The 27,529-nt window shown below is 37.0% G+C and overlaps 1 protein-coding gene across 1 annotated transcript in view; it reads right to left on the bottom strand.

The window, feature by feature from the left end:
• The window catches only part of LOC135081899 (fibroblast growth factor 5), a 242,693-nt gene that overhangs the window by 29,841 nt on the left and 185,323 nt on the right, over nucleotides 1–27,529 (bottom strand). Inside the window, exon 3 of the mRNA XM_063976681.1 lies at nucleotides 64–167. Coding sequence (XP_063832751.1) covers nucleotides 64–167 — 104 coding nt within the window. The remainder of the gene's footprint in view (nucleotides 1–63; nucleotides 168–27,529) is intronic.

The raw sequence follows: 27,529 nt of genomic DNA on the forward strand, positions 1-27,529 counted from the left end.
GACTGTAAAGGCCGTTGATGATGATGATGATGATGATAAAAAATATATTTCTATGATACTTACATTTGCGTACTGGAAGCCGCAGGCGTCCATGCACAGGTACATACATGTGGCTACCCCCTGGATCGTCAGGAGGCCGACTTTGTACGTCGCCCGCTGAAGTATTGCTGGAACAAACGAAAGCACACATTAGATCATGTTTATGTTCCTAAGAATTTAATCTAACGTTCGTTCGTTCGTTTCAGCCGAAAGACGTCCACTGCTGGATAAAGGCCTCCCCCAAGGTTTTCCACAAAGACCGGTCCTGCGCCGCCCGCATCTAGGCACCTCCAGCGACATTCACCAGATCGTCGGTCCACCTAGTGAGAGGCTTCCCCACACTACGTATTCCGGCTCGTGGTCGCGCCACTCGAGAACTTTTCTGCCCCAGCGGCCATCATCTCTACAAGCTATGTGCCCCGCCCTCGAGTCTCTAATAAACACTTAAGTGAACATAAGTTGTGGTGTTTGAGCTTTTACGTTATTTGAAAAATACTACCGCAAACCATATTTCCTCTGAGAAAACTTAAACTAAATAAACTACAAGTAATTGGGTTAAATGGATATCATCTTTCAAAGATATTGGTTTAAAATTCACGGCAAAACTGAATAATAATAAAAATCATCCTAACCCAAATTGAATAACCCACTAAGCTCTAATAAAAGCCACAAAGTTGTCTTCGAGCAAAAGCTATGTTCAGAATAATTTATTTTATACAACAGTTCTAAATAATGTAAAGCCGTGGACTCACGAAGACTTTTATACATTATTTACCTAAATATTATCTTGTTTTTAATAAATTATTATAATACTCTAGCTGTGCCCGTTTTCACCATCAATCCCTCATTTAAGTGACCCTTATGAAAACAAAACTCCTATTATGTAGTATCACAGTGGTCACTTAAAAATAAGGGATTGATGATGAAAACGGGCATAGGTAAACTAAAATTATTTTTTGTTATTTAACAATATTTTGTTAGCTGATTTTGCTGACAACCATGTAACAAACGTGAGCGGATCAAGCTACATAGTGTTCGCAATTATAATAATAGTTCCTATTTTGCCACAAAAATGTGTGTAGTCTGTTATACAGTCACGGAATGAAAAGGTTCGTCAGTTTTCAAATTGATTCCTTCAACGAATCGCGAGCACATATTACCTTTTGAAACTATGTTACAGAATAATCTCGAGTTAGAGAAAATAATCTTTAACTGTTCGCCAGTAAAGTTCAAAATTATTCAGATCAAAGTTGTTTGACGATTTATCTTGTCAAGAAGATTATTATGATTGATAAACTAAAACCTTCTTGTTGGTTCAACCTGCCATTATTATTTCTATTAAATATAAAAAAAAACTATTGTCAATTGGTCAATGTCATCATTGCATTGCACTGATGGGATAGAAAAATAAACAAGCAAAACCTTATTTGTTAGCAAACGTCATATTTATTTAAATGTTAGCAGCACTGTTTCTTGCACTGTTATGTTGGCAGCTTTGACTCTTACAGTACCTAGTGCAAGCGAAAATCGACACTAAGGTGACGAACCTTTTCATTCTGCGACTGTACTTTTGACTATACCAAGAACAAGAACGTTCTTTAAACGTAGCAGATTCCCATAAACTTGTTCCTTTGAGTACGAGCCATTACATGCTAACCCTGAGAAAACAAGACATAAAGTTATCTTAGAACGAGTTGTCATACAAATCACAGCTATGAGCTTTCGCCATGTACGGCCGCGCATGCGCGAAAATGGCGTCAAAAGACGGTTTAGGGAACACCGTTAGGTCCCTTTGAATTGAAAGAAAGAAAGAAAGAAAAAATGTTTATTCAGTATCATCGACAATACACTTGCAATACTTAACATTATTTAATGAGAACGTAATTACAATGATACTGAAAAGGTATCCACTCAGCATGGTGTCGTAGCATCTCAGTAGATAATGCCACGACGCTGGTCTTCCGTGGACACCCAAACAGGGAGAGCACTACTGAGCACAACAATTGCTTATGAATCATGATACATAATAATATAAATACCTCATAAATACGTTACATATTGTACACCTTATATTTAACTCTTTACATAATTATGAGAAAGTTAGCACACAGTTACCATAACAACCATAGCAATACATGTTACTGATGAAACGTGGAACTTGAAGTGAGTGTATTTCAATTTACATTAATTTCAGTCTGCTGTCCTATAATGAGTCTTTTTGCAAATTTAAAAGGAAACCTTTGTATTTATATTTAAAAGAAAACAATGAGAATTGCTGTTGTAAATACATTTGCTTTTAAATTACCATGCAAGAAATTTTCCCACATTACATTTTCATTCCATTTTTGGTAAGAAGTTATCAAAAAATTAGGTAAAACATGAAAAGAACTTTTAGAAATCTCTTAGGTACTGCTGCTGTATGGGATTTATTCCATTCCATTTTTGGCAAGAACTTATCATACAATTGAAACATCAAAAGAGTCGACTTTAATGATGTGCAAACTACAAAAAGCTCTATAGTTGTAACTTAAAAAAGTTTCATAAAGTTTATGGTAGAAGTCGCTACGCAAATTAGATAGGTACCAAACAACTTAATTAATATAAACAATATTATTTAAACTTCATGCTCTATTTAACTGCTCAATTATAATACTAAAGTGTTCTATCAAATAAATTAACAATACAAAACATAACAGCCACAACCCAAATGCTCACGTCTCCTGCCACAAACAATTAAATTGTGTTCGTATAAATCAAGCAATTCAACGAGAAATAAAACCAACTGACAGGATTACAATTAATAAGGCGTTTTGGCAGTTATAAAGAGGTTTAGCTAATCTCTGGTAAAATCTGCGCACACCCATGCCTGGTATACAGGGTGCTTTTAATTGTGTATTTTTAAAATTGATGTATTTAATGTGACAGTAGTAAGCGTCGGTCATGTAAACGGCTGCCAAATCGTAAGTCATGATGTGTGATAATTTTATTAACGTTGGAAACTTTTTTGCCTAATGTGTTCACAAAATTTTACTCTTTCTGCATGACCCGTGGTTGACTGGCAGATAATACCATCCGGTATTAAGTCCGCCACAGTGCATTGTCTGTATGTGTGCTAAATGTTTAAATAAATAAATAAAAATTTTCTTGAACCTATAAGAGTTGTATCTTTCCAACAATAAATAAATTTATGATAACTATCGCAAGGAATAACTCTGTGTGCTTTCTTGTGCCATACATGCCCATTGCGGATTACGGTGCGACACTTTGGTGTCCTTTGATCACCCATGGATAAGTTGACCTAGGTGCTCAAAGTGGACTTCTTATCCACGGGTGATCAAAGGACACCAAATTGTCACCTTTTTTAATGTGACAGGAGGCAATCGAGCAGGCGGATCACCTGATAGTAAGTGATTACCGTCGCCCATAGACACCTACCTGAAGTCCACTTTGATCACCTGGGTGATCAAATTAAAGTGATCAAAGTGGAATAGACCTCATTTCTTAGTATATTACTTGGCGACATAAATCGCAAACCACCTCCGTATCTTTCGACCACGCTGTATCTTACGCGCACGTCCCCAATAATCATTTATTAGTAATTAATAGGCCGGACCCCAGCACTATCGGCCGGTCCAGGTCCAGACTAATTAACAGATAAACTAAACGCTGTCGAGATGCTGCAGGGGCTACTTAGTCCTAAGCATTCAGGATGGTCAGCAAAATAAAACATTTTTCACCACAACAGCCATTTGGAGGACCATTAAAGGCGACTGCACGCAGGAGGATTTAATTAATGCTGCTGACAACGCCACTCTTTTAGCGGAGTTTTGGGCTGATACTGTGTAGGTTTGTTGTCGACACGATAAGAAGATTATAGGCGACCTACTCTAATTTGCAAAAGACAAATGGAGGATTTGGTTCACACTCTCCACGATGGCCAGAGGAGTTGATCCATTGGTCCTCTTATTGATGACATACACGGAAAGAGTGAGAGTGGTTACTACAACTCACAGAATATAATCAGCATCATCATTATCATCATTATTTCTGCCACAGATGAACATAGGCCTCCCCCAATGACTTCCACATCGCACGGTTGGTAGCGGACTGCATCCAGCGCCTTCCTGTTACCTTTATTAGGTTGTCGGTCCACCGGTCGACCAGAATTGAATAGATTAGGTATGTTCTGTGCCTCTCACTCAGTCAGTCCAAACCCCAAATAAATTGTATAAATATTATTTTTTTGTTTTGCTATCCGTACCAAGTTGCGCGCACGCACCGTTTTGACCTCACGGTCATATACTAAGTTGTAATTGCCATTTGTTCGACTTCTTTGCATATTATTGGAGTAAATTGTCATAGCTCGGAGATAATCGACCATCATTAAACAAATTAATTGCATTTACGGTAAATTCAATTTCTAAGCTATCTAATAATTTTATGGACCAGAGATGGTTTGTAGATTAGCTGGCAAGATATATTTTAGTAGATTATTTCTAATATAAAAGCAGAGAGAAGAAATAGAACGGAATGTAACTAAAATAATTTTCTTTCTCACCACTTTGAGATGTAGGTTACAACAAGTCTCCAATAAAATTATGTAAATATGAAGACATGCAATATTTTTATGTAGTAATAAAGTCCACAGTATAAAGTTAACTTTGTAGGCTTACAGCCGGCGCCCGAGGCTACACAAGATGCTCGTGCGCAGGACTTACGCGATCGGTGTAGGGTGACCATGATGTAGGAACGGGACTATTCCTACCTCTCATTCTCACGTCATTGCAGCTGTGAGAACTATTACAGCTTGACCGCCAACAAAAACCCAACCAGTGAAGGCCAAGTTTGTCCCAAGGAAAAGTTAATGTATCATTGATGTGTAATATATTATCAACTGTCTGTATTCACCTATTGGGAAGACACTAGCTCCTGAAATACAGTTTACACTAATTTAGGAGACAGGGTTTCAATATAAAATGTTACAGTGTATTACATCAATAAAAATATTCTTATTCTTATTCAACCATAAAATTAATCAGAAGAACATAGGAGGAGTTCGAAGTTAAGATTCACCTCCTCCAGTGCAAAGCGGATGACAGATGACATACAAAGGTTGGGTAAGAATCAAATAAATGAATGGCTTTTCAGCCGATTATTGATGACAAGCTTTGATGGTAGATACCTTGTTTAGTTTAAAGGAGGACGATAAGTTCCATCACCGCAAGTGTGAGCATCAAAGAATGCAAGTTATCTAGCACTTCCCTTATCACTGTCCTAAATCGTAGTATCCTGATATTGATTCAGAGGTCTACTTTGCGAAACTATTCGACTCTGTCTCTTTCTTTCAGAAGGATTTAGAGTGAGATAGCATATCGAAAGTGTTTCGCAAAGTAGACCCAGCTCGATAGTGATAAGTTAATGGTAATACCCACAGAAAGCTATCTCTTAATAGAGAGATTATAACTAATTTACAACAGCTCCGCTAATCACTTCCTTGCTTTAACGATATCCCAATCTTCCTTTTAATCTTGTCCCGCGTCCGCGGTATAGTGTTGTACCGTAGTCGATAAGGAGGTATCGATACTAGCGCTAATTCTAGTTAAAAAGCTGTGAATGAAGCGGCTTGTGCAATTTGCCGATCCGACGGTGAGTGGCCGACAGTAATGAGAGGCTTGACGTCAAGTGATGTTACAGTGTCGATAAAATTGTGGTACTAGTCGGTAAGAAGTATGCAAATTACTTTAATAGTTTAGTAGGTATTCCCACAGTTGCACGAGTCACTAAAAGGTAAAATTCACAAATTATTACATTTTGAGAATGTTGAACTATTAATGTAGCTACATACATAGCAGAATACGTCTCATTGAAATATACCATTTATACTTCATCGTTTCAGTTTCGTTTTGTGAACGTAGCTGTAAGTTACAACATGCCATCGAGTACTGAATGATAATAATTTATAAAAGTAAAAGTATTTTAGAAACTTCCCATGCATTGACAAATACGGGAAAACATAAATAAAGTTATGCTTAAATTGTACCTTATTAATTTCCCAGGTTTAAAACCCACAACATGAATCTGCGTTTACTTTACATACATTTCCCTTCCCATAACGAGCGAGCACACTTTCATCTTGTACCTTATCGATACACGACCCTTTCTAAAGCCGTTCCCCGAGGCGATAATGGGCAAATTGTTTTGAAATCACCGCTAAATACGTACAAGAGTGTCGATCCCGACACTCGGGCACAAATAACACGCATCAGCCAAAGTTAAGTGAAAATAAAACACTCGACATCGAGTTAATGTTAGGGGGGAGATGTGCCCAGCTCTATTACCGACGTCCGAACTGTGAGGAACTCTATTTCTTGATGTTTAGGGTTGGTTTTGGTGTGATTTTAAATGGTATACGATATCCTTGTAATGAATTTGAATGGAATTACAGTGAATGGATAGTAGTGTTCTGCTATTTGCTCTGTAATATATGGTTTTGTTAATTAAAATGAAACCGCAATCATGGATTAGACGATTTGATGATGATGGTCACTATGTTTTTGTAACTAAGGCTGAGTTGCACCACCTAACTTTGTCCGAAACTATAATGATAACCGGTGTTTTTTGTATGGATTTTGACAGATTTATGACGTTTGTCAAAGTTAAAGTAAGATGGTACAACCCAGCCTTAATGTTTTTTGGAACTTTTTTGTAGCCTAGGCAGCTTCTGAAGTCAATCTGTGTTGTGACATTAGAAGTTACAACTCGCACGATTAAAGAAGAAAGTTTAATTTTTGTTGCTTCTAGTTACAATAAAATTAAGAAATAAATGTAGAGTCAAGGGCTAAAATTTTGACCTTTTTATGGGTTATTCGTCATTTATATTATCCCTATTTATTCCTTTCCCTGTTAGGTCAAGTAACTGCAAGTTTTGTTCGCTTCACTATTTTACACAGTATAGCTTATTCATCATCATCATCATCATCATCATCATCATCATCATCTCAGCCATAGGACATCCACTGCTGAAAATAGGCCTCCCCCAATGCTTTCCATGTTACCCGCTTGGTAGCGGCCTGCGTCCAGCGCTTTCCTGCTACCTTTATGATGTCGTCGGTCCACCTTGTGGGTGGACGTCCCACGCTGCGTTTTCCGGTACGCGGCCTCCACTCCAGAACCTTGCTGCCCCATCGGCCGTCAGTTCTGCGTACTATGTGCCCTGCCCATTGCCACTTCAGCTTGCTAATCCGTCGGGCTATGTCAGCGACTTTAGTTCGTTAACGGATCTCCTCATTTCTGATTCGATCTCCTAAAGAAACTTAAAGAAGTATAGCTTATTATTATCCTTTCTTAAAGTTTGTCAATATTAGATTTAATTCAAGTTCCAAATACACCTGAATGGCCTTGCCTTGTATAATGTGCAGTCTCAGGCAAATTGTTTTAGATTACCGACATTAAAGTGGGTAATAAGATAAACACTTAGCGCCTAGATAAGCCATGGGCTAGAACAAGATGGCGATTATCGCGTTGCGCAAAATAAAGCCTTGGACACACTTGAGGGAGGACAAATGTAGCCTCAAAGCGCACCTAAACTATTCCTTGGAGCGCACTTATGTTTATGTTTACTAAGATAAAGTACTAGAGGAACATAACTTTTTTTAAGCATAACAAAGCGGGCATTTGACGACAATCGCACCTGATGTTAAGTGGGATGCAGTCTAGGATGCATACATAGGTGCGCTTCAAGGAATAGTTTAGGTGCGTTCCATTAGGTGCTCCTCAATATGGGTGCGCCAGCGCTTAGCGCTTCGAGGAATAGCTCCAAATGTATCATGTACAACTCAGATTCTACGTGTTACAGCAATGTTCCCAAACTGTACCACACTCTCCCTCAGTGTTTCGCGCAACATTCTACGACGACGCGACGTACTGTGGGTAGAAGCGCTATGTTATGTTGCCCTGGTATTTTTTATTTTAGTAGAAATAAAGTTCAAAATCTAAACATAGGTGCGCTTCGAAGAATGGTTTAGGTGCGCCTCAAAATGGGTGCGCTTCGAGGAATCCTCGTTGCTCCATTTCTCCCCTAGTGTATCCGTGGCTTAAACGTATAGACGACAGCATATCGAGCAAAACCCTGCACCTTATGACATTGCAATAGGTGTGATATTACAACAAAAATGTAGAGTCTGCTGTACTAATAGATGTCAGTCACGCGAAGACCACACAAGCAGACGGACGCTCGTAGATGATTATTGTTTTTAGTATGAAGCTCAATTGCTGAGGATTAACGTATTAAGGAGGCTTAGGTATAATTTAGGACTAGTAGCTGTGGAAATGTAGAGTGAAGAAAAATAATACGAATTAGTGTAATGTTGAAACTTGAAATTAGGCAGATTACCTAATAAGTAAGGCGTACGTATGTGTATGACCTTTTTATAATAAATTTTAATATTGTTTGATATTGAAATTGACTATGAAAATGATTTTGTATTTACTAAGATAACCAACAAGATTTCTAATCTATTTTAACAATATTATGGCATTAAGCTCGCCTTTTTGTACGGAACATTGTTATGTGTGTGACAGTGTGTGCAATAGTCTTTAAATAAATAAATATTCGTCTAAAAACAAGCCTTATTTTATGGAACATTGGTTATTGTCAAGTAGGTACTTGTGTAAAATGTGAATGTGGGGAACATACTTAATCAGGTAAATTATTGGCTATTAATTAAGTAGGAAAAGTGGTAAGAATTTTCGGTTAACATTGTAATTAAGTAAACGTTTATTATTATAATTCACTTTGTAGCAAACATTCCGTAGACGATACCATGAGATTTATTTTATGTATTTACATTTTCTGATAGCGAAATACCTAAATACTTTATATCACGATGAAATTCTAAACAATGTTTATTATATTACCAACTGGAATGTTAAATACATTACAGGTGAATATAGTGACTATGGTTTCTTTCTATCTATTAGTGATGAGAGAGATGGTCCAAGGATTTGGGTTTGATTCCTAAATGGGACAGACAAATTGTAAAATAATGTTAATAATAAAAACAGTTTCTGCAAAAAAACGGGATGCCTCTGTGGGAGAGAGCCCTAAACATTGCATTCTTTAATTTTTGGACCAGAACGATACATGATCGGAGGTGGAGTTGTGTAATAATCGTACGTTATGAACTGTCAAATGATTACGATTGCTTTACACAATTCCACCTCAGTTCGATAAAGTCTTAAAATATAGGTACTCGATAGATAGGTAGGTTAGTTCTAAATATTAAACAAAACATTGATGACCTATATTCTTAACCCCTAACGACAATATAATATGACTTCCCATCATCACCATATACTGTCATTTACCTCCTAAGATGAATTGGAACAAAAAATTGAGTCGTTTTTTTGTAATTTTAATTGATAACACATTAATTAAATTGTTTATTGAGAGATAAGTGATTTCTAGTTAAAAATTAGTCATTTGTATCTTACTAATCCTAATATCTTACTAATATTACTATAAATGCGAAAGTTTATGGAATGCGTGAAAGAGTAACATGGCTGAAAACATTGAATTTTTGGATAGATCCAGAGGTGCGATTGTGTAAAGTTGTTCATGGATGGACAATGAATACAATTGATCATCGATCGTATAACTAAATACGAATTGTGTAATTTAGTCCATTCCATGAAGACCGAAAAGTGACCGCAGTTCATTCTGTAACCTATGATACCGTTTAATAGATCGCATGAAGCACTTTTAGGATCAGAAACTAGTTTTTTGATACCTTGTATACTTAGTTTAGAAATAATCGAGTGAGATCACTTATCGTTTCCACCCTGTATAGTATCGTATCCCTCCAGTTGAAAGTGGGACACCACAACAAAAATTAAATTCCCATAAACAGTATGGTGAGAGCATAGCCGTTTGACCTCATAACTTAACCCTTTAATGTACTTTCCCGTATTAGGACCAGAGACAAAGCTTCGGATACAAGTGGGCCCAGTAAGCCTAATTGGGAATCAAGTAATGAATTGACTATTCATATTGTATTGTAATTGCTGGTATCAAGATATCTAACGTGCTCTGCATTTTCTAAGGTCAATAGAATTCAAAATTAGTAAGTAGAGGCATGGATATCTATAAGAATGTTTCAGAAGTGCTAACTTACGCCCGTATTCACAAACGATGCTTGCTTAAGTGAAGCAGCAAATCGAACGCACAGCGTTGAATAGAGCTCTGATTGGTTCGAGTATAACCCTGTGCATCCACGCGCACTGTGAGACCTCATAGTCGTTTCAGCCGAAAGACGTCCACTGCTGGACAAAGGCCTCCCCCAAGGATTTCCACAAAGACCGGTCCTGCGCCGCTTGCATCCAGGTACTTCCCGCGACCTTCACCAGATCGTCGGTCCACCTAGTGGGAGGCCTGCCCACGCTACGTCTTCCAGCTCGTGGTCGCCACTCAAGAACTTTTCACTCCATCGCTCTTTGGGTGACCTTGAGCCTTCTTATGAGGCCCATAGTAAGCGACCACGTCTCAGAGCCATACACCATCACTGGCAACACACACTGGTCAAATACTTTTGACTTGAGACACTGCGGTATTTCGGACGTGAGAATTTCGCGAAGCTTCCCGAACGCTGCCCAGCCGAGTTGGATTCGACGATTAACCTCTTTCTCGAAGTTGGACCTACCTAACTGGACTGTTTGTCCCAGGTATACATAATTGTCAACAACTTCGAGTGTAGTGTCTCCAACCTTCAGAGGAGTGGGTACAACACGGGCATTTGACATAATTTTTGTCTTGTCCATGTTCATTTTAAGACCCACTTGTTGAGAGGCTCTACTGAGGCCATCGAGCATCGAGGCCCGAACAAGCCGGTTTCCGAAAAGGCTTTAGTACAATAGACCACATACATACGCTACGGCAGATTATACAGAAGACCGAGGAGTATAATCAGCCACTTTGTCTGGCGTTTGTGGACTATGAAAAAGCCTTCGACTCGATCGAGACCTGGGCAGTGCTACAGTCTCTCCAACGGTGCCAAATTGACTATAGATACATCGAAGCGCTGAAGGGCTTGTACGAAAACGCCACAATGTCGGTCCGCCTCCAGGATCAGAACTCGAAACCTATTCAGTTGCAGCGAGGGGTGAGACAGGGAGATGTCATATCTCCGAAACTGACCTCATAGTAATATTTGTGAATTCGGGCGTTAACATCTTTTTTCTGGAATTGTGTTAAAAGAACTTTGTTTTTTTAAAAGAATATTAGTAATTTGTAGTCCCGTTAAACCCCTCGTAGTGAGCTAAATATGCTTTTCATGAGTGGATTCACCACAATAGTCGAGTGGCGGATCGAACCCGTGTTCCTCAGATCATGAGTCGGCCAATCCAACACCTTCATCGTTCGACTATCATAAAAAAACTCATAAAACTTATTTATTTTTGCAAATAAGCTTTTAAATAGCACACGTCCAAATATAAACCCTACCACTGCTTCGGGACAATAAATGGGCCAATGCTGAGAAGAAACAGCGCAAGAAATTGAGTCACAATATTATCGTCACTTCAAATTAATTTTGATGTCAACAAACTCTATTAAAAACTCATAAAAACTCTCTTAAAACTCATTTATTTCTGTAAATAGGCTTAAAAAAAAAGCACTTTTACACTTTTATTCTATAGGGAAGCCATCTGCAGGTGCCTGATATCGTCTCCTTGAGCATGAATTGCCCTAGAATCTAAACGTGATGCGTCATTAGGTCTTGCAAGCATTGAATAATGACACTGTGACTAACTAAAAATATCTATTTCCGTATTTATTTTGACCAGTCATTTATTAGTGTTTACAAAACACTGATCGATGTTCTTATAAAGTATCATTACAGAAGAGATAGGAGTCCATAACTCTAATTAATGTCGCCATCGTTAAAAATAACGAGTTGGTCACCGTGGTGACTCGACGAGAGGTCATAAACCATATTCCTTGAAGTTGGTGTCGCCACACTTTGTCTAGGCACTGGTTCCCAAACTGCCGATGTTATAGCCACCCCACGTTGTCTCATATAACGATTGGAGTATTGGCTCTATCGGTTTTTTGTCATAATTCTTCATTATCACCTTAGCGATTCTCAATGCGTGCTAACTGCCACTGATTGTCGGCCAAGTCAATCTACATATATATTTCTTTTCTAACCGTTTCCACCTTACCTAACGTCATATGCCATGTCACGTCACATTCATCTTTCTAGAAGGTTTCGCACACTGCGCTTGAATTTACTAATACTATCAATTAAAGTACAGAGGACAGCAAATCAGAATACACATTTTTGTTGCAAAATAGCCTGTATTACAACGAGAAAAGCCAACATGTTTAGTAGCTTGATGTGCTGTCGTCCGTACATGATGATTTTGGATGAGGCTACGATTTTTTGGCAAAAACATACGTTATGGTGATCACTGGCCGATGGGGCAGCAAGGTTCTGGAGTGGAGGCCGCGTACGAGAAAACGCAGCGTGTGACGTCCACCCACAAAGTGGACCGACGACATCATAAAGGTAGCAGGAAGGCGCTGGACGCAGGCCGCTACCAACCGGGCAGCATGGAAAGCATTGGGGGAGGCCTATGTTCAGCAGTGGACGTCCTGTGGCTGAGATGATGATGATGATGGTCACAGCTGCCATTACTAGGTACCTACTATTAATAACTCCAGTGGCCATAGGATGAATTGGGGTGGGTGGGCGACACTGACAGTTTGAGCACCAGCACCGTAACGTAATGCTACCAGAAATATGCGTTGGTAATGAAATTATAAGCACGATAAGGTCAGGCCGGGTCCGTATAAATAATAATTATGGTGAAAGTTAGCTGTCAAAATTGGACCGGCCACCGGCTGAGATTAACGAAACCATAGACGAAACTATTTGGACTGACGTCTCCCAGAAACGTATACGGGTTTGTATTAAAAGTCAATCGCACCTGCCCTTTTCGGCTGTAAACTTGAAGATATGCCTTTGTTTTTTATTAATAAAACTTTTATTACTGAACCTCGCGTTCAATTCGTTTGATAGAGCTTTGATAGTTGAATAAATAATGATATGGAAATTAAAACTTTCTATTACCTTCGTTTTGTTATTACAATGTTGAAGTTTTTAATAGTTTGAGTCAACAGTATCTTTTAATAGTAGTTATTTATTAATCAAGAATGAGCTCTACTATTTAGGTGGTCTTCATAGAATATCTTAAGGATTAAACATCTTGAAAATCGCTGTTCGCATTTTTATAACACATAATTAATTCTAAAATTATAAATAGACGTTCTAAGGAGCGAACCAATCATAAGAATCCACACATAACTCAGGCGCCATCTGTCCACAGATCATAAAACCATTTTGATCTGAGTACATTTTACGACGGTTTCAAAGTAGCAGGAAACATACTATAAATTGATTAGAAGAGAAATGCAACTTTTTTATATATATATATAATTAGCTTTCCTTTTTTAAATTTTTACTGCCAGTACTAAGTGCCTAGCTTGATTATAGCAAATCACTTTCCATGCAAAAATCAAACAGTTTCTTGTAGTAGTAGTAGTACCTATAGAATTTTGCAAGTAAAAGTATACCAAGTCTGACTAGCCTAGCTTGAATGAATAGCTAGCTAGCGTGAATTTTGGTCTGTACAGAAAAAGTTATCGCGCGCGTCCCCATATAGGTAGAGACCGCAATAAAAACTACCCTATGTTTTTACCTGGGTCTTAACCTGTTTCTATGCCAAATTTCATCAATATGTGTTCAGTAATTCTTCACAAATTGTCTTATATAATATTAGTAAGATGTGCTGGCATGTATTTTAGTTTGATTATCAGATTTACTAAAGAATACATTTTCAGGTCAGTTCACTTTGTTTAACCATTTAGTGCTTGCACTCGTGCAATGAACTTTACAAAACCTATTTTTTTCATCCTATCTTATCCTATTTTATCCGTCAACTGATAACAAGGTCTATGCCGTTAAAAATAGAGTTCAAATCAAAAGAAACAATTGAGATTAATGATTCATCCATAGCGCACGTAATCTATAAGCCACAGTAAAAATGTGTTAACAGTAAATCAATGATCATGTATCTTGACGACATATATTTTTGACTTATAGGTGCTAATAGCAAATATTAAGAAGAACTTTTGTACATAATTAAAATAATAAAATGTTGTCAATACGTGCAAAGAGTTGAGGGTACCTACCGATAGAGTTGAAGGATGAACAGAAATTGCGCCACTGACAAGAACGAAGCTCTTAGATTATGTCTGAATGAATTTTATTGTGGCGCGCTATCTCTGAACTTTGTATTATTTATTATGATTTCAAAGATATATCTACTTAATACAGTAGCCACGATAGGATGTATGTTCCCCATTGTAACTGACCCAATTAGTTATTATGCAAATACATTATTATTTTTATAAATAAGTCGTGGTGACATTTTAGGGAGCCGTTAGTTAGTTAGCCATTTTATTTTATAATCACAAATTCACGGGTACTGGATTGATACAGTTGTACCTATATGTTTTTTTAATCTACTTTTCATAGTTTACCTTTTTCTAATGTCAGGTCAGGCATTTCGTACGAACATAGCTTTCTGCTTTCCACTACCGTATGTCACTCCTACATTTTGTCACAAGTCCCATGCTTTTCCGAGGTCATCGCTCGGCCTTGTTCGGCGATTTTCGCGCGGATCCGTGACGTCACACGCCAACGTGCGCCGGCGCACGTACCGCGCAGCGTAGTGACGCGCGAGTGTCGATAGTTTAACGGATATTTTTATGCGTGTTATAGGTTATCTGAAATGTCGCTTCCTTAGCAGTATGAACGGGGAATTTCTAGATTTTTTAGGTTTCTTTTATTAACAATGTTGGATAGTGTACAATTAATATATCGGTTTGTTCGAATTGGTGTTAATTCCATACTTAAATGTACGCTACAGTAAGTTTCAACTGACAAAGTTTTTTATAAGTGGGAAATTGTTGCAAAACATTTGATCACCTTGAGTTGTACTGTATTTCTGCATGTAGATAGATACCTATATTTAAATTATTGATTTAAATGATTTTATTTATAGTAAAACCTGTACGTTTAGCAGCAAACACACAGACGAGTCGCCATAAGTTCGTTGTCCTAACATAAAATGTCTATTATTGACCGAACCGATAACTAGAACAGTTAAATATGTACCACTTCGTTAACAAAACATTGTCAGTCTTAATTTAGCATTCTTGTTTCTTCTGTTACTGAGGAAAACCCTTTCGATGGAATGATACGAGTATTGGTCACAAAAAAAGTAAATGTTTACATTTTGAACATCCTAAAAACCTCACATAATTATTTTCTAGGTACAGAATCAAACTCTATGTTTTTGCATAGTAGCTGACAGACAGATGTGACTCCTATACGTCATATGATTAAAAACATCCTGTAGAATCAACACAAGGAAAAAGTACGTTAAATTTTCCCGGTTTGATGTTTCTGAAAAACCAAAAGTTATAATTTTCCCTCTATAAACCAATGAAAATTGTTGAATTGGATCTTGGATATCGCGCTAAGCAACATATTTATTATCTGGGGGCACGGCAGTGCCCCCGCCAAGTCGAGCGCGAAGCAAACACTGCCGTACCATCTTTACTGGAACCATTTCGCCGCATTTTCAGGCCCCTATTTGAGAACCTCTGGATTAGACCAGAACGCAGAAATTTTCGTCATCTAGTAAGCTATAATCACATAGTTAAAATCCAAAATTTCAAGTCTGTAGGTCATTTAGTTCCGAAGTTAAGCAAAAGCAAAGTTTCGCATTTATGACACTCACTCACTCACTCACTGATGATCATCAAAATAGAACTAGTACTTCCCATAAACTCAGAGAGCTGAAATTTGGTACAGAGTTAGGGTTTAATGGCCACTTAAAGGGAAAACTATAAAAACTAGGAAAATCGAAGGTCTGGAGTAACACCACATTCATAATCAATACTACTAGCGCCACACCGGCACCGTGGTGTTCGCCTGTACCGCTCACCGCTAGATGGCGCTAGCACTTTGAGCGTCGATTTTCTGCACCGCGGTGTCCAAATTTTTTCCTTTCTAGACCGCCCGTTGATTAAGTTGAATGTTGTGTAGTTTGAATTTCGTTGATTTCGTTTATTATAATATCGTGAGGTTCGCTATGGTTAAGTTATTAAACCAATCATTCTGATTTTGTCCATTTTAAAGGTCGTTGAGTTAATTTATGTTTAATATCGTAAAAAAAATGTCGATAATATTAAAAGACGACGACGTTAAATTATAATTATGCCACTTTCTACAAAAAGAAGTGAAATCCCACCAAAAACATTCTGTAAAAACTAGCCAAGTCTCGTTAGAGCTGCTTGTTTATCTCTAAAAAGTAATGAAATCTAGACAAAGTCGTGCCAAGTCTATGATGGTTCCTTACTGCGATTTCTTTATTATTATAGTTAATGTTGTGTGACTTGGCCGTTGAACAATCTTTATTATGATAATCATACATAAGTATTATTGAAATACGCAGCTTTATTAAGCCTACAATTGACTGGTTATTGAATCAACGTTTTCCAAGTGGCAATTTTCCATCGTCAATGGGTAGCGGTTCTGGCGACAGATTGGTGCAATGATGTCATGGAGCACCTGATTTTGTACCCTTCAACGGCCAAGTCACACAACATTAACTATAATAATAAAGAAATCGCAGTAAGGAACCATCATAGACTTGGCACGACTTTGTCTAGATTTCATTACTTTTTAGAGATAAACAAGCAGCTCTAACGAGACTTGGCTAGTTTTTACAGAATGTTTTTGGTGGGATAAATTTTTACTTACCTATGAGAAGTAACATTTTAATAAAGGTTTTGACCGAATTATTTTCACGTTAAATTGATTCAATAGGGATGTTTCCTGGGTAAAAAAGCAAGAGTTTTAATTGGTCCGTCAGTTAGAAAATATAAAGAGATAAAGCGTGCCAAAGTTCTAAAGAAAAGGCCCGTGACGTCAGTGAGTGCGTAAAATTGCAGCACTTTGTGACGTCGCGCGGAACTACAACGCACTATAACTTTGTAATTATTTGTTTTATTGACAATTAAAAATATACGTGTGCAATAGTTTTTTATACTAAAATTGACGGACTAAAAAAATTTTTTTAGGAAACTAGCCTATTGACCGATTTATGTGACAAACTGACAAATGACTAGGCCGAGTGCAGCAGGTTGTAGGTCAATGATACGCCTCGAGAAGGTGATACGTAATAATTGATATTTACACAAAGTCAGACCGCTCATAAATCATCAGTGGCCATGCGTAATAATAACACTAGTATATTTTAACAGTGGATATGTTGGTAACTATGTATGTATGTTTTCCCTTGTGTTGTATTCAAGGCTTAATACAAAACCTGTTAAGTTTAGGACTAGATTTATGTTTTTAACTGTAAAAGATTACTTACTTAACCCCTCTAGCTAAGGGGTAAAATATTCGTTGATTTATAAGTATAGGGTGGGTCAACATTTTGCAAATATCAACGCTTGATTCTCGAAAACGGTATTAAGTAGAGACGTGTGGGTGATGGGATATGCATCGCTTGCAGGCTTTTTATTACTTACATTTTTATCGATAAATCTAATTTATCGATACATTTATTTAAGTGGTGCCCTCTCACATAATTTAAACAGGTGCTGTGTTTATAATTTATAATATTTACGACTCAGCCCAAATCGATGTAAATTCCGTATTTACTGAGTCAATTGTTTATTATTACACAATAAACAAGCACGTGATCGAATTAGCAACAGCAATTACTTGTAATCGATTTTCTAACCTGCAGTTCATGATTATAATACAAATTGACACAGATACAATAATCAGCAAACTACTATAATCTAGTTTTGATTAGAGTTTACATCATCATCATTATCCCACTCTTTTTTTTCTTATTATGAAAAGATTTTGAAAAAATAATGTATTTTCACATTTTTGCTTAGACTCTACATGTAGTATATTTTGTAGCAACTTTTTGACAATAAGTAGTCAATAACCGAATAGTTTCGGCATCGACTGCCGATTCGAGATACGAGGATCATTCGTTTGAAATGTCGACCGCTTTATTGTAGTGAACCTACTCTACTAATAATAGTATATCTTGCTTACTTGTATGGGTTAACCAGGATAATATCAGTTATTTGTTTACGAAAAACTTGCTAGATTTTTGAAAATTACATGCTTGTATAGAGATGCTATAATAAAAGTAAGAGTATATGGATAGAGTCATCAAAATCGTATTGCAAAGTAAACTAATAGTGACTGGACCGCTTTTACGTCTAATTAAACTTTGGCTATAAAACCCGCAAGGTATCACTTTTCTTATGGCCTTCTGGTCGTTTGTTTTACCTCGATGAAAGATGTAAACAGCTTCTATTCTCAGGTTTATGTCTAATATAGTTTTATGTAGTCCGATTTAATATTTATGGTAATAGAAATCTACCTGCTCCAACTTTATTGTAGAAGTAAGAATAGCTGTTTATTTTTGTCTATGGTTCTACACATGAGATGATGAGTTTTATTAGATTTATGGGGACCATAAAAAGGATGTAAACTCATTTCTTACATTTGAGTTTTATGGACTAGGAAAGTTTTGCAGATGGATAATTTGAGAGTTCTGTCGATAGAGTTTGAGGTTCTGAGTTTGATTCCCAAGTTGGATACGCAGTGAACTATCAATTTACTCCTAGTTCCCAGCATTTCATGTAATCGTAATAAGAAGAAGGGAGTTCTTATGAAGTCAATAGTCAATATCTTTATAATAACCATAATTTAGTTACTGGCAGATTTAAGTTACGGGACTAATCCCCCCTTTCTTTTTCACCACGGCAATTCGTGAATAGTCAGGATCTTCAGCTTGGCCTCCAATAACATCCAATCAATCAGTCAAGGTGTAGTCCCGAAGATTTCAGTTGCCGAGTTTTTTTAGCGGGACTGTTCCCATCTCTCGTTCCCACCACTGCAACTCCTGTGTAGCCAGGATCTACAGCTTGACCGTTTTTCCAGTGTTTGAAGTTGCCGAGTTCTAAAGACAGTTCTACTTATCAAACTCGGTCACTACTTATTGTCAGCCTATTCAAACCTCTACAAAGACACTGGCAACCCAAACTGCCGTCCGTGTGCCAGATCGGTGTTGCCATAAACTGTAAAGGTTTGTCACGAACCGTGGCGCATGCGCACGCACGAATGGCGATTTCTTGAGAACTATCAAAGGTTACCAGTGTCGGATTAAGACTACTTGATGCCCTAAGCAAGCTGAAGTGGCAGGGCATATAGTACGCAGAACTGACGGCCGATGGGGCAGCTATGTTCTGGAGTGGAGGCCACGTACCGGAAAGCGCAGCGTAGGATGTCCACCCACAAGGTAGACCAACGACCTCATAAAGGTAGCGGGAAAGCGCTGGATGCAGACCGCTACCAACCTGCCTTTGTGGAAATCATTGGGGGAGGGAGGCCTATGTTCAGCAGTGGACGTTTTATGGCTGAAATGATGATGCCCTAAGCAATCCACGTCTGTATTGGAGGGAAGTCAAACATTAACTTCGAACTCCTCTTATGTTCTCCTAAATTCGTTGCGGATCCAATGACAGTTTAACTTTTCTGCGGGACAAACTTGACCTTCACTGGTTGGGTTTTTTATTGACGATCAAGCTGTAGATCCTGGCTACACAGGAGTTGCAGCGGTGGGAACGAGAGATGGGAATAGTTACGTAATCCACAACTGTGGTGTAGTAACCCCGTCAGTCTTCGTGTTTTGAAAAAAAAAAGTATTATAAATTATAATGCTATTTTTACGGGTCTTAAATTCGTGGAAAATAGTTTTTATGTCATAAATGGTAATTTTTTGGTGCTCTTTTTGGTGCCCCCTAAGACGTGATGCCTTAAGCCTTAAGCAATCATTATTTTGCTTGTGGGCTGATCCGGCTCTGTTCGTTACGGGTGTTAGTTCAATGCAATTTCAATTATTTTCGGGACAGATTCGAGACTCTGGTTTGATTGTTGAATGGAAAATGGGCTTCCTGTACTTACCGTGAAAGGAATGCCCTTCGAAATAATGAGGGCAGAGAAAGAACGGTGCAATTTAGGTACTCGTCATTGTCAACTAAAATAGGCATAGTAAGACATGGGTCTTAACGCGACGTTTATTAATAAGTTACATTATGTACACACGGCTTGACGTTTCGGCTGCTATGCTGCAGCCGTGGTCACAAGCTGGCGGCTCGCGGCGTCGTCATTGTCAATTAGAAAAAATCAACAATTATAGGGAGTAAAAATAATCATCGTCATTATCAAATGATTTAGTCTCCACAGCAGGAACTCGACCCTCGACTCTCTCCTTCCTGGCCATAAGGGTAGAGAAGGAGGAAGATAAAAAAAAGACTTATGGTAGTCTTATCGACAGACAGACAGTCTGTTATCTTTTTCAGCTACCGAGGTGAGGACATTGTTGGGAACCGGTAGATGGACCAACCTTTTTTTAATATTATTGTCTATGTTTTTGTACTTTTTTACTCTTTTTGATACCTTTTGTTTTTCAGTTTATGTTTTTGATAGCCGTCTGGGCATTTAACGCAGAAATACATCTTTATTTTAAACCGAAGATATTTTCTTATTACCGCACGCCCGAGCGGCTGTCCGCTACAGACATAATGTCTTAAATAAGTTAAGTTTTTCAATGTTTAATTGAGAAAGACTGTCCGCAAATTCACACAAGCAAAGCCGAGGGTTTAACCTAATATTGTCATTTATTAAATTTAATAATCACCCTCTATAAGTCTAAACGTGTCAGATAATATAATCATATCACTGTTCTATCAAGAACTAGCGAAATGATTTCCCAAAACCCTCAAGGTCTTTAACAAAGTGATATTTGTCTTATTTCCTTAATTAATAATACAACGAGTACTCAGTAGTAGGTACCTACAGATAAAAACTAAGTCATTGGGTCAGTCAAAGAATACTTCGAGATAATATCGACCAAGGCCAGTCATAATAAGGATTGTGAGTTAATTAAAAATAAACATAAATTGGTTATCTTTAATTAATAAAATCCAAATTAAATGATTCGTAGATTCAGCAGTGCGTTAATTGATGACCTTATCTTGAGGGGGAAACTGGATTTCGCGGGTTCGATTCCCATTAGGTGCCGACGTATACAATACATAGTCTTTATGATATAAGTACATCAGACTATACATATTTAGACTGATGTGTAGTTAGAGTAGGCGCACACCGTTGATTTTTAGTTGTCCGATAGTTGTGCCCGATTTTAATTTGTATGAAGAATCGGCCAAATCGAATCGGCGTAGTGTGCGCACTCGCATACATGCCCATACTGATCAACTGCCCGACAAAACTATCGGCCGACGAAAAATCAACTGTCTGCGCATACTCTTAGTTGTCTGAACCACGTCATTTAAAAGTATCATAAAACTCATTTATTTTTGCAAATAGCCTTCCCAGTATTAACCCTACCACTGATTCGGGACAAAAATGGGCCAGTGTTGAGAAGAAGCAAGAATAAAGAACTTAAATAAAATTAACTATAGTAGCTATTTGCTTGCTAGTTAAGCCGTAAAGTAACCATCCTATTTAAAAATGACTCACAATAATCAACATCGTATTAGTCTAATTAATTACTACCCAATCGTGTCCTCTTGGCACAGTTCTCACTCATTCACAAATTCAACAAAGCTAATATTAAAATAAGTAATTAAATATTATACTGGGCATCAATTTATTTGAGATGAGATAACTTGGCAGATAAATTAAACGAATTTTAGTCAAAGAGTAAGTAGGTAGGTAAGTTATCGAATTATTACCTATACCTATGAGTAATTAACGCATCCGTGGTCCAGTGCTAAGAAAGTGAGACTCTAAACTATAAGGTCCTGTGTTCAATTTGTTGCCAACGCCGCAAAGGGGCCAACCTTTTTTTATAACAATATACAGGAGAGCAAAAAACGACATAGCGCCTGAAGAAGGGAGCATTTCTGTATACTTGACTAAATTTTTGACCGTTTGTATGATGTTCGTCCCTTTGCGGCATGGGCGAAGAATTTACAGGCGGGACAACATAGTTTTGAACCACTAGCTAGGCTTAGGGTTAGGTTAGTAGTTAGGCTAGAATTCACCTGATTTTCCAACAAATAAAAAAACCAGTATTTCTTAGGCAGGACCGTTACAAACAATATATCTTACATTTTAAATGGTCTAAAGCTCTTTTTCCCACTTTCTACTACGATACTTCATCAATGAAATCATTAAAGCACCGTCACACCACGCGGATCCAATTAAATCACACGCCGTTGACGTTTGTTGACAGCTGCTGTCAGATGGGCGGATTACGTTGACACGCGGCCCCACGCGAGGCGCTGGCGTCGACACTTTACGCCTGCTTAGCGATTTCGGATGCCTGATTTAATTAATAGTGTGACATGGGGACTTTTTTTTATTTAAACTTTGTTGTTGGTGAAATAGTTCACGGCTGTCATTTTATTTTGGAACAGAGTCTACTCTATCTAATCTTATTTTGATTTTTCTTAATGCTTAACTGTCCAGTTAGTAAGGACAATGAAAAGCTCATAATCTTGGAAGTAATTTTAACTGACGGTTTAAGTAGGCTGATTCTTAATTCGATAGAAAGGATGAAGATAATTTAAAAGTTTTCGAATGATTACGGACAAGTCAAGCCAATATTATGTCAATGTGTAATTTAGTAATAGTAAGTAGTACCTATTTGTTATTTTGCTACAAAAATGTATAATCTTTAAAGACCTACCTGCAAGCTGTACTTCGAATAACATTCAATAAACCTTAAAACCTATAAAGAATAGAGACTTCCCAGGTCCAAAGGTGTCGTAAATATAAACGACAAATAAAGTACCTACCAAACATTGTCACGTTACTTATACGAGCTTCTGTAATAAAAAACACGTTTGAACATGGCGCCGCGCCACTTATAAAAGGCCATAAAACTAGCCCATAAAATCGGAACGTGTAAATCACAATTGCATCCTTGCAATCAATTTGCATGTCCAATATTTTAATATTAACAACGCAACTTGAGACGTAGGTAAATAAGATATGAATCTCACATCATAGGGGAGCGAGTAATTCAATTTTAGATATCGATTTTTATTCGAATTATTACCGTGCATAAATATGACATTGATGTAAAGGAATTGAGGTTTTTATTGATGGTAAATTGTTTTTTTCCAGAGATATTGTGCGTATTTATAATAAGTTTATTATTGTTGGGGTCTGTGTATTTTAGGGTTTGTTTTATTAAGCAATTTAAAGTGCGTTTTGCTATTTTTTTACTCAAGACCGAATGCGATGGAGGACTGTTGTGGACGCCCTCTGACCCATATAGGGGACATAGGACCTTAAGTCAAGTAAGTCAGGTTAAAAAAACAGAATTGAGACGAAGAAATCAAGACATTTTGAAAATTCATAAAAGTACTTATATCAGTTGACTAGTTTAACCCCAAAGAATGCTAATTTTGATAAGCATGAAGTTATAATAAATTAAATTATTGAAAGGATGAAAAGGATTTCAAATTGAAAGTGCATATAAAGGCGATTGGTCATATTTCTAATTCGTGACACTTGCCTTGCCCTGAAGTCGATGTCAAGTGTCGAACACTTGAATGACATCTCGACGTTTTCAATTCTGCGCTATTGAAATCAATATGAATAGTACTAAATCACTTGAAAAACAGTATTATTGAACGCTTAGCTTTTAAGTTTCTTAAAAATAAAAGCTTGCAAAATGTTATTACAGGAACCCTTCTGTAATATTATTTTTAGGCTTTGAATCAGGAAAATAAACAGTCAAATGGTTCAACTTTGCGGTTAGATAGTTAACTGACAATTTGACCGAGACGGATCGACCGTGAAAACGCCGTGAAATTGATACGTAAAGAAACCGACCAAATGCGTTTCGTAAGATATTCCGAACCTGAAGTAGTTTAGATACGAGTAGATCATATTGATTTTATCGAATACCTGTTAGGAAATTGGGAAATAATAAGCTCGTGCTCTGTTATGTATGATTATCGCATGAAGATTCTATTGAGAGATCCTTTACCACTTTTCTACTTTGTGAGAGAAAATAGCGCAAATTAAAGTTACTTTCTCAGTAATATAGTAATTATGCCGAAGAAAATGCAAGAAAAAGCAGCAGCCTTTTCAATAATAAAATTAATATTACAAACAAATTCTTTACACGTAGTTAAAAAAAGTATTATGCGTCATTTCAATTCAAAGCGTTTATTTCTTTTCAAAAGAACCCATTGCTATCAAAAACTACAATTCGTTTTTTCAGCCTAGCAACACTTCAAAACATAATTATTACAAACGTGATGTGTAAATGGGCCTTAACCCGCGGGGGGCGTGTGCAAAAAGTATCAACCAAAGTAGTAACAAAATTGAAATATCAGAGCTATATTATTATCACCGCGACCGATCAATTTGTTGTCGTTTGGAGGCGTCAGGATTGTTGCCCTACAAAAAGATACGGCCCGCGATGACTGGACCGATTATGACAGCTTCCTTCATTTGTTTTGTTACCTTTTAATTAAAGAACACATGTTTTTTATTGAGCGTCTTTTGTTTCTTTGTGACGTGATTTCTTTAAAGCGTTCTGCAATGTTATTCAATTGTTTTTGTATATTTTTCACGTTTCTAGAGTTTAGCGAGGAGGCATTTATTTTAAATTCGCGTTGTTTTTAAATAACTTTCTAATTACTTAACTTATTTTTATGTATGTTTGTTGAAAAATCCATTAAGTTGACATCTCAAGTTGGTTTAAATATTGTAAGTATTTTTAACATGAAAATACACTTAGCCAAATATCCGCAAAGGGGACAACATATTTTTTCATGGTATTATTGAGAACATTATGTCAGACTTCCGGTCTAAAAACATGAAAATCTTAAAAAGAAAGTATGTAATTAGGAAAGTACTAGAATACATTAGTTATGTACTCGTTTGTTTTTCCTCTTAAATGTATCTTTACATACAGTTTCACTTTTTCCACATATTTCCATAATTTAATATTAAACAATTTTATAAGTTTAATTAAACATAGAAAAAATAACATAATACAAAAAATAACAGTCTAAAAATGTATAACAAGTTATTAAAGATATTATAGCTATGTCACCTTCTAATAGTATGTATACCGCCTAAAAATATGGTGAAGACGAACGTTTAGTTCAAAACTATGGGATCCGTATGTTATAAGATCTACACAATGTTTTTTCGACTTCTTACTAAAATATGGAATTATTATGAAGTAGGTACGTAAATGAGGTCAGCCAAAATAGCCACGAGTATTAGTAAAAAAAAACTAGAATTTACGATAAGTACCCAACAGGATGTATTTTTAACTCTGAACCTAGTCCGAGTAACCTCAATCATCTTACTGGGCCGAAGAACAGTACCTACTCCCAATTTTGAGCAAGAGATGTTGAAGTCATGTACATCCCAAGGATCCCAAATATACTTTATCACACAACATTATCTCATAATGGGCACCATACTCCGTAAATTGTCCGTATCACGTAAGCACATCTTATAAATTATCATTTTCCGTTCGGCCGGGGACGCGCCCGCCTTTGTTGGGCCGAACTTATCAGATGTCAAAAGGATATAATTTTAACTTTGAACTTGCCACCCCTTTTACATTGTGACAGGGCTGCCACAAAACAAAATCAACACAGTCTAATTTGTATGAAAATTGATAGAGCTAAGTACAGGCAGCTACGTGGACAATTACTTTAATCATCAGATCATGCTTTTGTGCTGTAATTTAGAAAATTCACTAATTTTCTCTTTTTTTTAAATATTTAGTCATGTTTAACCCATAATAGTAAATGCTGAAATAGTCTGCTAACATGATAAAGTACGAAAACTGTTTGAAATAGACAAAGAAAAAAACTTTATGTGGCTTATTACAAAAAGTTTTTATGTATTTTTATAATTTTTAGTGTAATTTTAAACGTGTCGTGTAGATTTTTGTCACACTGTTCTAAAAACGACGAAAAAGTTTCATAATAATGATCAAGATAAAGATATTAACGTTATTTTTGTACTGTGGCAACCCTTACACCCAGAAGCCTTGATTCGTTCCGAATAATGTTGCTTATGAATTTATTAGTGGATAGAATGCTAACGGTCCTAAAGGCCCGAATGAAGTGATCATACGACTGGAATGCCTTTATTAAGATTCCTGGACTTTTTGTTACAGTGGTGCGCAGGCGCAGGTCGTTATTAAAATTGGAATGAGGATTGTTTGGAAATATGTCTATGTCCTTTAACGAGCAAAAGGCGTCTTAGTCATACGTATATAACACTAGTCTCACGTTTTATAAAACGTCATTGAGGTCAGGGTCTAACTAGACGGGCGGAAAATTTTCCGGGAATTTTTCCAATTCGGACATTTTTACTCCATGGGTTTTTGTTACAACTGTCTGGGTTGAAAATAAAAACTGACGTAGTTACCTACGTCACCATGAATGAAATAAATTCAATAACATGTTATAAAATTCAAGGGCTTTGTTACATCCAAGAAGTATGCTATTCGCTTTGATCTACAGACGAAATAATATTTTTTATCTGTGATTCAGAATCACAGATCAAACTAAAGACGAAAACAATCATCATTCGTTCCTTTTGATCGTGAACTCGGTCGTAAATCATTGGAGTTATTGAAAAATATTGGAAGTGAGTTATTATGGTTATTAGTTTCACTGCGCGAATGTAGAAAGGTCTAAGTTCGGTTGCCATGCGAGATACAAGTACTAAATAAATAAATTTGTTTTGGTTCTTAGTTGCATTGGATTTTGATACTTATTGCCTAAGGATCTGCCGAGTCCAAAAACATAGTTTCTGGAATTTATAGTAAAATTGGGGTTGCAGGGCTAAAATTATGAGATTAAGGGCTCGTTCTCACGACAATCCAGTTTTGCGGGATACTGCATCACTGTATTCCCCAAAACTGGGGTCTGGATTGCCGTAGGAATACACATTGTGAGTAAACACTATTTAAAAACCGGGATCCTGCAAAAAACGGGATGTTTCCGTGGGAAAAAGTCTTTGCGCTTTAACATATTGGTTGCTGGTGACAACTACCTAATTGCAGAAAAGTGTAGGTAAACAAAAATTTGAAATCTCAACTAATTTAGAAAGTTCAAACCAAAATTTCTCCGTTGTTTTATTACAATTACGTAATAATATAAATAGTAAACATTAAGGTCACGTATTTAGTAGGAAGCGAGTAGGAAACAGTTATCGATACAAAATCAGCGCCTCGTTACTGGAATCGATTGTTATTGTATCGATTGTAAATAGACTACCCGTGTAGTTATTTAACGGAAGTGTAT

Source organism: Ostrinia nubilalis, chromosome 20, assembly GCF_963855985.1.
Source record: "Ostrinia nubilalis chromosome 20, ilOstNubi1.1, whole genome shotgun sequence".
NCBI classification, from domain to species: Eukaryota; Metazoa; Arthropoda; class Insecta; order Lepidoptera; family Crambidae; genus Ostrinia; species Ostrinia nubilalis.